This window comes from Simochromis diagramma, unplaced genomic scaffold, assembly GCF_900408965.1.
Source record: "Simochromis diagramma unplaced genomic scaffold, fSimDia1.1 OVJJ01000302.1, whole genome shotgun sequence".
Classification (NCBI taxonomy): domain Eukaryota; kingdom Metazoa; phylum Chordata; class Actinopteri; order Cichliformes; family Cichlidae; genus Simochromis; species Simochromis diagramma.
The window spans coordinates 8,854,406-8,866,665 of NW_024386792.1; the positions used below are offsets into that span (position 1 = coordinate 8,854,406).

The 12,260-nt window shown below is 43.0% G+C and overlaps 1 protein-coding gene across 4 annotated transcripts in view; it reads left to right on the forward strand.

Moving 5' to 3' along the window:
- Positions 1-12,260, forward strand: part of dlc1 (DLC1 Rho GTPase activating protein) — an 82,176-nt gene that overhangs the window by 55,435 nt on the left and 14,481 nt on the right. For 3 of the 4 annotated variants that reach the window (XM_040024215.1, XM_040024216.1, XM_040024217.1), the window contains 2 exons: positions 10,261-10,332; positions 11,662-11,743. In XM_040024215.1, coding sequence (XP_039880149.1) covers positions 10,261-10,332; positions 11,662-11,743 — 154 coding nt within the window. Of the gene's footprint in view, positions 1-2,860; positions 3,823-10,260; positions 10,333-11,661; positions 11,744-12,260 lie in introns of those variants that run through there. The other variant, XM_040024218.1, reaches the window with a different exon arrangement.

Consider the following 12,260-nt stretch of genomic DNA (forward strand, 5'->3'; position numbering starts at 1 on the left):
ATCTCGCACACAGACTAATAATCCCAATTAGCTTTCTTCCTCCCTTTAGGTAACAGGTTTAGGATAGTCATCACAAGAGATGTTCCTTCAGATTATGAGCTCATAAAATTGCATATTTTGATGTTCATGCATCAGTGATCACGCTGATCTTTTTTGCATAATTTGCATGCTTATGCTTTATCGCCTAACCTGGACTGTTTCCTGCAGTGAGAGTGCATCTTATGCTAAGTCTCTCCAGCCTTGTGCTAGATTTGACAACTGTAAACCGTGTTCTGACCTGACTGTCCCGACATTGTCCGGATATCATGTGTGAAAACAGCTTCAGTTTTTAATCAGATAGGATCAGGAACTTTTATATGAGTGTGTTATGTTTTTGTATGACTGCTTGTACCGTCCCGTATGTTTTGCTTAGATTGGCTTTACTTTGGGTTGTTTTGGGTTTGTACAAATCTGATGTGGAATGTTTAAAAATAGAAATTGCTAAAACATTTCTTTTAAAGAAAAAAAACTACATAGATCACCACCACCATGAATTTTATCCATTCATCCATCCATTTTCTTCCACTTATTCAATTCAAGGTCACCAGGGGTGCTTATCTATCTCAGTTGCCATGGACAAGTTTCACATCTGTCACAAGACTAACAGAGAGAGACTTACAACCATATACAATCACATTCACTTTAGAATTACCAGTTAACCTACTAACTGCCATCCTTGGACTGTGGAAGGAAGTCGGAGTACCTGGGGAGGACACACAGAAAGGCCTCGGCCAGATTCGAAGCCAAGAGCTTCTTGTTGTGCTCTTTCCAAACACTCGAAACTGCCCTACCGTGAATCACCATAGATTTTATAGTTATGGTGAATGGACATGGAAAATGTGATATTTTCATCTCCCCAAAAGTCAGCAGAGATAAATCCTCTTTTCTCTTCAGGACTGCCCTAATTCTTTGTGGCATAGATCCAACAAGGTGCTGAAAACATTCCTCTGAGATTTTGGTTCATAATGACATGATAGCATCACACAGTTACTGCAGATTTGACGGCTGCAAAGTGTGCCAAGAAAATATTCCCCACTCCATGAAACTATAACCAGCAGCCTGAACTGTTGATACAATGTAGAATGTTCTCTTGTTGTTTATATGTATGTTGAAACACAAATTGGGAATCAATAAAGAGCAGGCAACATTTTTCCAGTCTTCTGGAGTGGCACCTGGTGTGGTCTTTTGCTGTTATACCCTATCCTCTTCAAGGCGTGTTTTGCATTCAGCAGTGCTCTACCTCTTACCTAGATTTCAAGATTTCTCATATTGTGTTATATACCGTTGCCTTTCTGTTGGCTCAAAGCACTTTGGCTCCTTTCATTCTGCTCACTGAATATTTTGTCTTTTTCAACCATTCTCTTTAAACCCTAGAGAGAAAGATTCCTGTACGTCAGCAGTTTCTGAAATACTCAGACCAGCCCATCTTGCACCAACAACCATGCCACATTCAAAATCACTTGAAATCGCCTTTCTTTCCCAGTCTAATGCTCAGTCTGGACTTTAGCAGGTCATCTTGACAGTTATAGATATTTGCACTAATGAGCGGTTGAATGGGTGTACCTGATAAGGTGAGTGTATGCTATAGTCATTCTGAAGGTACTAATGTCTGGATTCCATCACTCACCAAAAAGGTGTAACTCTCTCTTGTAGAGCTTGTGAACAAGTACTTACAGGAGTTTTTGGAGGGATAGTACTGTATAAACATTATGGGCAGCATCAATCACACACATGTGGCATATGAGAAAATCCATTGTTTCTGCTTAATACCTGCCAAGGTGGTTATGTGTGGTGTGTGTATTTATTACAGGGTTACGCAAAAACTTGTTGACAGTTTGGCATGAACATTTTGCCAAAGGTGGAGTTTGATTGCATAAACTGATTCGGATCTGGATCCAGGAAATTTTTTGGACATATTACCTAATATTTTCATATCATATAGCCTCCCAAACACATACTAAATTTAAAAAGGAAAAAGTGTGAGATGTGGTCTTTATGTTTTCAAGGAAAATGTCACAAATGGATCTGAATCCATACATAATTCAGGAGCTAGTGACTCAATTTATACATAGGAGGTCTTGTTGGATGTATAAAGGACTGCTCTTGTTTTATTGATTATTTGTGTAAGTACAAGATAGGCCTTTAAAGTACTTAGCAAATAGTAGTAGTGCAGAACACAAGAAATACACGCTTTTTTATAGTTTTAGAGGTAGGGTTGCAAAGACCAGATATAATGAAATAATATGTTTGTGTTGGAGACTTTTAGACATATTACCAGTGCTAAATGTATGATAGACAGTCTTTGCCAGTCATACACTAAATGTTTAGAAATCTTCTGTGGGCTATAAAAACAAACAAAAAAACTGCATCTTGTTAAAACTGAAAACTCAAGGCAAAAATTCCAAATTATTCTCATCACCCATCAGAAATGAAAACAATATGCCTCTAACATGCTCACTTCAGTGGTTGGCTGGCTCTGTTCTGACTGAATCACTTGTGACTCCATCGTCAGCTGGTTCTGGTATAAATGCCAGCGACAGACTGCGCACAGAGCCAGGATTTTCTGCATCATCCTTTCCCCCTTCTGGCAGTCCGAACTCTGGATTAGACATATTTCCGTGCCACTGACTCGCCTCCCTTTTTTTTATTTGCACCACTTCAGCGCTGTGAGTTACCATGGCAATAACAGAGTTGACGAGATCTAGGAAAAGATGAGAAGTCCACACATGAGAGCATGTGGCAGAATCTGCAACACTCAACTGGCTGTTTCTAAGTATACCAAACATAAACGAGTGAACTGTAAGTCTTATTATCTCAGTATCTCGTCCTATGTGCCCTGCGGTCAGGAATTTAAATGTGTTGTCACTGCAGTCAGCCTGAGCATGGTGTACGTGCGCCCGGCGCGTCATGGACACAGCCATTACCATACCTGCAACACTTCTTTTCAAGGCACCACTTGCGCTTTTCAGACTAAATTCCGCATCACAAAAGAGAGTATCACAGTTGTCTCCATTAGTTTCTAATGATATGCAAACTGGGTGCCAACCTACAAGTCAAATACTTCTTATGGGAGTGGTAGAAGCGGGAGAGATCCTGCAGCTGAAAAGAGCACGCAAGTCTTTAAAAATATATAACTCGGTTAATAACTTTAGTTTATCTACATGTAACATTTGTAAAATATATTTTACGGTTCTGAGCAAATACATTTGCAAATGAATTAGAAACGGATATCATCGAATGAAGTCGCCATTTGTAGCGGGGAACTCAGTTTGTGACTGTTAGTGCGTTTGGACACAAAGTTGTGTCTCTGATCGTCAAACAAACTCCAGTCTCTGCACATTATGAACTGCAGAGGTTGTTCTGAGTGCATCTGCATGTCTCCAGCTCCTTATCAGGTGTGGAGCAGCAGAGTGAGGGGGGGCGGGGTGGAGCCACGGCAGAGCTGCCCATTCCTAAAGCTTGAATCACACTTTACTCTCTCCATTCACATTCCTGCTGGGAACCGCTTCATTCAAGGTCCGGTGTGGTGTTGGGACGATTTGAAGATTGTGGAATTCTGTTTGCCGCAGCAAGATTAGTTAGGACTATGGAGTTACCGCTTTGCCCAACGGTCGGAGAACATTTGCACCCGATTCTCTAGTTTGCGTTTTATCTACAGTGGATTTATCATGCGGACTTCGTCCTAACGGTGGAGTAGATCTGACTGAACTGTCTACCCTGCCAGAGTGCAGCCGGGAGTTTGGTTTTATGGTGGAACTGAGACCTTAAAAATGATACTGACACGTAAGTTCATTTCATTCTTATCCACCGAACTGCGTTTAGATAAGTGATGGTTTTCAGTTTGTATGAATAACGTGTCCGTCCAGTGAAGCGGTTTCCTGTTCGTCGGGGAGTGAAGAGTTCCCAAAAGTGCACTTTTTAAAGGTTATTTTCGGAATTTAAGATCTAAAACTTTTACTGCAGGTTTAGCTTTGAGTGGAGGTTTTGGATAAACCATCTTTGGGGCGCAGCGCTGCGGACTGTCAGAAATTCTCACAGCCTGACGCGTACGGAGTCCCGACCTCTGTTCACAATTCTCTGAATATGTCCGTTTTTTGTTGTTGTTTCTTTGATTGTTTGTTTGTTTTTGTTCGTATGTTTGTTTATCGGTGACCTCCACAATACTAAATGGGGACTGTTTTCTCACATAACCAAAAACCTACTGTAAGACTGACCCTTTTACGCGCTCAGCCAAGAGAAGTTTCTAGCAGAGCAGCGCACACTTCACTGTTAGAATCGATAGTGGTGATGAAACCTTCCCCAAAATGTGCCTAATTCAAGTAGCCTTATTGATATTGAATTGGTTTTGAGATTATCCTGGATATAGTACCAGCCCGCGACAGTAGTGCCATCCTATCGCCTCCAGTTTGCTTAACTGCCTTTTGCCTGACGGCCGACCTTTTGCGAAAAGCTGGGGAGGGGGGATATTGAGGGGGTGCTTTGTGGCTGTTTAAGTTCTGTTTTCAGTTTAGTTTTGTCAGGCTTAGCTTGATTTGTTTGCTTCTCCTTTGTCCCAGCCGTTTTCAACGTTTGTTCCAACACATGGCTTCTTATCAGCTGCCTGAGGTTTGGAACAGATATGAGCGCGCTGAGGTTCAGTTGAGCCATAAAGGCATTAAGAACGTGCTCAAAGGCGCGCACGCACACACAGTATATACTCATTTCCAGCCATTATGATGCAAGGTGAATGAACTTTATCTACAGTAACCACTAATCCAGGAATAGTATATTGCTAATATCATTCTACTATGCAAACTAGGAATAGAAGGACTATCCAGTCAAAAGTGTAATAGAGACCACATTTTCTTTTCTTTTTAACTGTCTTTTTTCAAGCCTATGTGGGATGAGGTAAACCACCTTAGACTGGGGTTGTTCTAAATGAAGGAAACATGCTTCATCTGGATTCTTTGTGAAACAGGAAGAAGCTGTGACCTTATCTGGAAGATTTACATCCAGCTGTTTTCTTCATGTCCTGTGAGAAAAGTCATATGTTCGCTGTTGCTCTCACCTTCCTTTGGCTGAAGGTACTGGACTGTCCTGGGATCTGTATGTTAATGGATTGCTATCAGGGGAGGGAGGGAGGGGAGGGGTGCTGGCAGGTAGACTGTCATCTGGTTGCTGAAAGCTTCTCAGAAGCTTTGAATATGCCTGGTCACCTGATCCAGGGCTAGGGCCCTCCATGTGAGCATAAATCTGTCGTCAGGGGGTCTTTGGGGTTAGCACTGCGATGATCCATCTGGGACAGCCGTGTGTTTGCGTGTGGATGTGTTCGTGGATCCGTGCCTGCGCCAGCTGGTGGTTGATAACTGGAATGGAGCATGTTAGTAACTTGATTATTTTTTTGTTTGTGTCAGTGGGATATAGTTTGAGAACAGCCAGATGGTAATATTCCTGGCACCGTATCACTTAGCCAACAGCCAGGCCTTCTCTGTGAGCACCAGCTGTCTCCACAGTGGAATCACAAAACATGATACCCATCAAGAAAGAAAAAAAAATGTCCATCCTTACATTCCACTAGTGGAGCACAGGAGGGATTTTACATTGGTCACGCTAAAAAATCTGCAACGTCCAGTTGTTCTTGGGTTTTCTCACATGTGTGTGTTGTGATTTCAATTTTAGTCTTTTACAGGCTTATCCTTGTCAGTGCTTATGTGAAGGACAAAAGCAAGGCAGCATTCAGGCTCTGGTGCTCTGCTTATTACGTCTGAGCCAGCCACACAGTCTGGCCTGGTTTATCACATCACCTATATAAACCAACTTTGCGGCCCCTTTGGAACGACCCACTCTGAAATGAACTTCATTAGGATCTGACGACTGCTTTTTGGGTTGTTATGCAGTGGGCACTTGGAAACTCAGCAGTGATCAGATGACTCAAGATAAGCCACCTCAATTCACAACAGTGGTTAGTCAAGCATTATTCTCAGTCTGCCAGCTTCAAAGCCCCAGCATCACTGTTAACTGTATAGACTCTTGACCTCCAGTTTGCTATAGGTGGGGGAGCAGCATCCTTTGTTTGCTTGCTGCTGACAAACTCCCGCTGGAGCTGAGCATTCAGACTCAGCCAGCCAGACCCCGTTGCCTCCTGCACTGGGGGTGGGAGGTGGGGTGGGACTGTGGTCGGCAATTGTGAGAATTTCCTGTTACCGGAAGGGAGAGAAGAGAAGTGGCGAGCAGAGTTGAAATAAGTAGAGACAGCGCAGGAGATGAAGGTGAGAGCAGGGAAAAGGAAAGCAAAGAAAAGATGTGGTGGATAATTTTAGAAGTTGATACTTCGGGAAAGTGGGTAAAGCTTGACTGGGTGCTCACCAGATTAACTTTGGGCAATGTACAGGAGAAAAGATTCTCGTGATCCATATGAAATCTCTATTAGCATCAGCTTGGATCTTATTAGTTGTGTTATCTGCTGTTCTTCTGTAATCATCTTCATCTTTCCAAGCAAGAGGGAGTGTGTCCCACTGAGTTGTCTTTGCTTGTTCATATCAGTCAGGACTAGTGTGGAGCTGACTTGTCTTCATTTTTTGGTCATAAGATGGCACATTCAGAAATCAGTGTGGCTAATTATGTCAGAATATTTATTATTTGTTGGAAAGTCTAGACGAAGCCACCTTAAAGCCTCATTCCTTTCAGACGTTCTTGTCTGTTCTGAACTTGTGATTATCCAAGTTCTGCGCCCGTCACCTCGCCAGTGGTTCTCAAACTTGTTCTTAGAAGCTGAAAAAACAACACACCCTACACTGAAATACCACAATTCAAAATGGAGCAAAGTATTATAGCAGCAAAGTCCTGTTTAGTTTTCAAACAAAAATCATACTTGGCTTCAGGCCTATTTTTTCCCACTAATCATCAGTGGTCCCACTTGTAGTGGCCACAGTGTGCCAAACCTACCATGTGGCAACTGGCTTAAAAAAAAAGAAGCAGCCAAACATGGGAGATGTTTGGCATAATTATCTTTTCCAGTTGAGAATTGCATCATTATTCACACCCCGAGTTAAAGGCACGAAGTGACAAAGTTCTCATAGAGTGGTGTACAATAAGTTTCCTTCAAAAGCAAGAAGATGAATCCTCCAGGAATTAGACTGAACATGATGGGATGTGAAGTGAGCTGGATGTAAATAGCTTGCCAGGACATGTAGCATTTTGAGTAGTGCCACTGGCTTTGAACCTTTGACTCACTCCGTATGTGTTATCCCTTCTTGAGCCGACTTGGCACACACGTGCAGAATAACGCCGTCATTATCAGGGTGATAAAACTCTCTTTTCTGCTTTCTCACTGCAATGTTGAGGCTCTAAGTGGGTGCCGCAAGATATTTGTTTAGAGTGGCTTTGTAGCCATCTTTAACCACGAGGACGTTTGGTAAGTACACACAATCGCCGGGGCCCGTGTTTGTCTTGGCTGCCTCCCCGTCTATTATCTGGTCTGGAACAAATGAAGGCAGGGCTGCACAGCCAAGTGGTCGGTGGCCATTGCGCGCTGCTAAGCTTTCTTCCTGTGAGGGAAGCAGGAAGAGGAAGTGAGGTAGTTCCCTGATCAGGGCTAGGGAACCAGGGTGGACAGCGAGTGAAGAAAAAATTTGAAATACACCCTCAAATCTTTTTCTATCGAAGCTAACATAAATGTTAAAGGCTAGGAGGTCTGGTTAAAGATGATGTTTTTATGGCCTGAGTTCCTGGGATATTCTTGTAAATTCCTTTTGTTGCTTTGTTGATCCGGCTTTTGATTCTTCCAGATGCATGTTAGTGCAAGTGGGTGCTGCTCTATTGTTAAGAATGTTTGTGCCAGATGCCCCATGCCCCTGTCCACTTCCTGTGGCCAAACAAAAGACAAAAATATTCTTGCTTTTACTCTGTGAATGAATGGACACAATGTAGCTCAGTGACAAATATTATTCAGTCGGATCCATCTGCGGGGTGAATGCTGCTGTTTTTATTTTATTTCCTCGGCACACTAAGTTCACATTATGTCACTGTAAAATAGATTTGACACACATTCTAGCCCAGTAGGGTGTGTCACTGGATAGCATCCCAGCAAAAGGCACTTATTGGCTCGCGTAGCTCCTTTTCTGGGGACTGGAGGGGGGCGTGGGGTTGGAAGGCCAACCATGTGTTTGCATGTCTAATTTGCATTTCAATAGCTTTACTGTCTTTTGAGTGGTTTGTCTTTAAACATGAGGTTAGTCAATGCAAACACACACAGACAGACTTACTTGTGCACACACATTTAAACACGAGCGAGCACAGGAATCTCTGGCCCTGTGCACTGCTTGCTTTCAAGAATGCTGGTATAATTATTGCTTGGTTTGTACTTTCCTCTGGGTTCACTACGCTCCAAAAATACTCAGCTGAAACACACACACACACACACACACACACACACACACACACACACACACACACACACACACACACACACACACACACACACACACACTTTTTCTCAGGCATACAGCTTCACATCCACAAGGAAAAATAGCGCACGTTTGACAAATAACGCCGAAGTGTAGTTGTTAATGTGCCATTTGACACTGCGGTGCAGTGGCAGTGGGGAGACTCTTGTCTTGGTCGTGTCACACCTTGTTGTTAGTGGGTTTGTCTGCCGTCTAGGCTTGTTGTTGGTATGTAAATGTCGGCATATCGCTTAGTCCAGACCCTTTGCAGCTGTAGTCTTCCTTGACCTCTCTGTTTCTCGTTACTTTTCTTGCCTTTCAGGTTGTTCTCTTTTTGTGTTCTTGTGGGAAGATATATATAATGTGTGGAGCGATTTAGCTTTGAAATGGGGTGTAACTGCTTAACGCGTGAACCAAAGATATAATGCACTAAATCCAGTTTCTTTACGGGTGGTTATGATTAGCTAATTACACTCAGCCAGACACAGTAACCCAATTAAACTTGCCAGTGTAGCAGTTTGTAAAAGCAAGAACTTTTGACTGTCCTCCAAGTCTTTTACTTGCTTTGTGCCTTGGGGGCGATCGTGGCTCAAACGTTGGCAGTTTGTCTTGTAATCGGAAGGTTGCCGGTTTGAGCCCCGGCTCCGACAGTCTCAGTCGTTGTGTCCTTGGGCAAGACACTTCACTACTGGTGGTCAGAGGGCCCGGTGGCGCCAGTGTCTGGCAGCCTCGCCTCTGTCAGTGCGCATAGGGGCAGCTGTGGCTACAATGTAGCTTGCCATCACCAGTGTGTGAATGACTGAATGTAGTGTAAAGCGCTTTGGGGTCCTTAGGGACTATGTAAAGCGCTATACAAATACAGGCCATTTACCATTTTTGTCACTCAGGCTTTGTTTCTCTCAAGGTTGATCTGCGTGTGTACTTGCTATCATTCTAGGAACTAGGACACTGTAAAACTCTTCTTTTGGTCTCCTGTCTACAAACAGGTAGCTGCAGGGATAATGAAGCATTTATGGCGATTGGAGCAGCCATTTGGCACATGTCATCTAAAAAGCTTTCACAGATAGCTGGGAGACATCCTCGTGGCACCGGTGACACACTATAGACCTCAGCTTGTGTTCTAAGGGAGTTATGGGACAATTTGTTTGTCAGCCTTTAAGAAGTATGGAATAATGGCTTTTATGGAGAATCTGTACGAGCTCTCAGAATGACACATCTGAATGTTAAACTCCCTTTCCTATACTCACGCTAATCTTCAGAGTTTACTTGTGATGGTAACAGGAGGAAACAGATGCTCTTAGACAACAAGCAAAGAAAATGTAACATGTTAATACTTTAAAGAATAAATGTTTTCCATGGATGCAGATCCACGGCAACCATTGTTCGTGTCACGTGAGGAAAAGGTTAGGCAACGTTTACTGTCAGAGATATGTGACTCCACTGCATTACCTAGCTAAGAAGCTTAAGTGGAAGACACTTGAGAGTGTGATGGTGTGAAGTTTGCACGTATGTTGCTCTTAGCTCTAGAAACATGTGAGAGGCGTGCGTGACGGAGTGTTAGATAGCTAATAAGGTCAACCAGTTCACATTGGATAAGCTGCTAACATGCTGGAGGGTTCCAGAGTGTTTTCTTGGATTGGTGTTTAAACTTGATAACTTTATTAAATGATGTTTCATTTACACTCGTGATGTTATTACAAAAGCCACGCTCATGTCTTTTCATGTTACTACATGCTTTTTGACATGATGCTGTTCTTCTGTAACCCTTAACGTGTGTTTCACTTGTTCTCCTCCATAGAGATCGAAGCCAAAGAGGCCTGCACGTGGCTCCGAGCTGCAGGGTTCCCGCAATACGCACAACTTTATGAAGGTAAGGAACACTAGCAGACACTGCAGCCCACTCAAAACTGGTACATGACTGATGGGTTTGGGTTTTATCACTTTGCAATAAGAATAATTTTTATATTTAGTTTTAAAAATTTAAACACACAGCCTAACATTACGGAAGAGCAAATGAGATGTGTGTGGGTTTTTTTTTTTTTGCTCTACATCCGTAAAGAAATCCATGTAAGCCCCAGCAAGCTGTACTGTATTGCAAACATTGCCTATGCTTTGAATACAGTGTAACCTATATAATTATAGCTTTCTGCTCCATCTAAAGCTACACCTGCAATGACAACTGCTTGACAAAGAGTACTTTGCATGACCCTTGAAATATAAATAAGCACCAAAGTACATACAACATTCTTCACTCCTTGTAGGTCTTCTATACTACTGCATGCCAGGGGCATACCAGTTCCCTTTATGTAATTACAGAATGATGACAGCAGTACCGAGCTGCCATTGTCAGCAGGTCACTGCTTATTTCCACTTAACCGTGAAAGCTTTCCTATTTGAGTTTCTGTACAGGTGTTGAGACCTTTCAGACAAAAAAAAAAAAAGCAATACAAAAGTGCTGAAAACTGCGCTTGACTCACTTGTAGTAGTAGTAGGAATTGCTCTGTTGATACGTGACACACACTTCCCTTCCTTATTTCCATAAGAGATTCTTTATTGTCTGTGCCGTCGAGACTATTGCCCCACTAAAGATAGGCAGACTGATAGGCCTGCTCCAGTACAGTACAGGTTAAAGGTGCTGGCCCCATGATAGCATTTTCTTATCAACGTGACCCCTGAGGGTTTGGATGCAACAGTCCCATTTTGGGTTGGTCCGACATTCCAGAAAACCTTGTAATATCCAGTTGGTCATTCTTGGCATTCAAGACAGAATTTCAAGGCATACTCACTCTGCTTTTACCAGCCCAGCAACTGGGCGAACAAGTGACCTTGTTATTCAGGTAGACCAGAGAGAAAGAGCGAGAAGCAGAAAAGGAAGCGGGACCTCTGAGCCACATTGGAGTACCTATTGTCATTCTTCAATCAGTCCCCTGTTCTCTCCCCCTGTGCTGCATATCCCCCCTGCCTGCTGGGTCTGAAAGCTGCAGCTGTGTTTGTTTGGTCGACTAAGACGCTACTTCCTCTTTTAGCTTTTAATCAGGGCTGTATGGGTGGGTGGGAGTGAGAGGGGGAAGGTGGGTGTTTGAGTAGGTGGGTGTCTTTGGAGCTGAGGGTGGTATCTTTTAGTTTTATCTGAACATACTGATCCAATCAGTGGCAGGGAGATGCCCTCACGTAACCTGACTCACTTCTCTCTCTTTAGACGCCCAGTTTCCCATTGACATTTCTTCAGTCACCAAGGACCACGACTTCCTCGATCGGGATGCTATTGAGGCTCTCTGCAGGTGAGATTACAAGTCATGCTTAAAACCCTTCATACGCCTTTTATCTTTCTTTTGATGGTATGTTCCTTTCTTCTTGTTCCTCATCATCTTCTCTCTCTCTCTCTTTTTTGTACTATCACTACTTTTCCCTCTGATGAAACCATGAGGGCATGACTTCAAAAAGAGCCATGCTTTGGAAAGTTGCCGATGAGATAAAAGAATCGCACGATAAGCAACCGTGCACTTCCCCTCCCTGTTTGGTTTCACTATGTTCTTACCTTCTTCTTCCTTTATTTTCTTCTTTATCTGGGACTGATAGGGTATATCTTAGCCGTTAGAGTCTTTTGTACCATCCTCCCAGGCACATATCTTTCTCCTTACATCACTGCATCTTTCTTTTTATGTTGTAGGGGACAAAAAAAATTAGACTGCAATTGTTCCCTAAAACATAAACATTTAAAAGGCTCTGAGCTTTGTGAGCCTTCATTTTATATGTGAAGTGATCCAAATGGTTGCAATTATCATTGAAGACGACTGG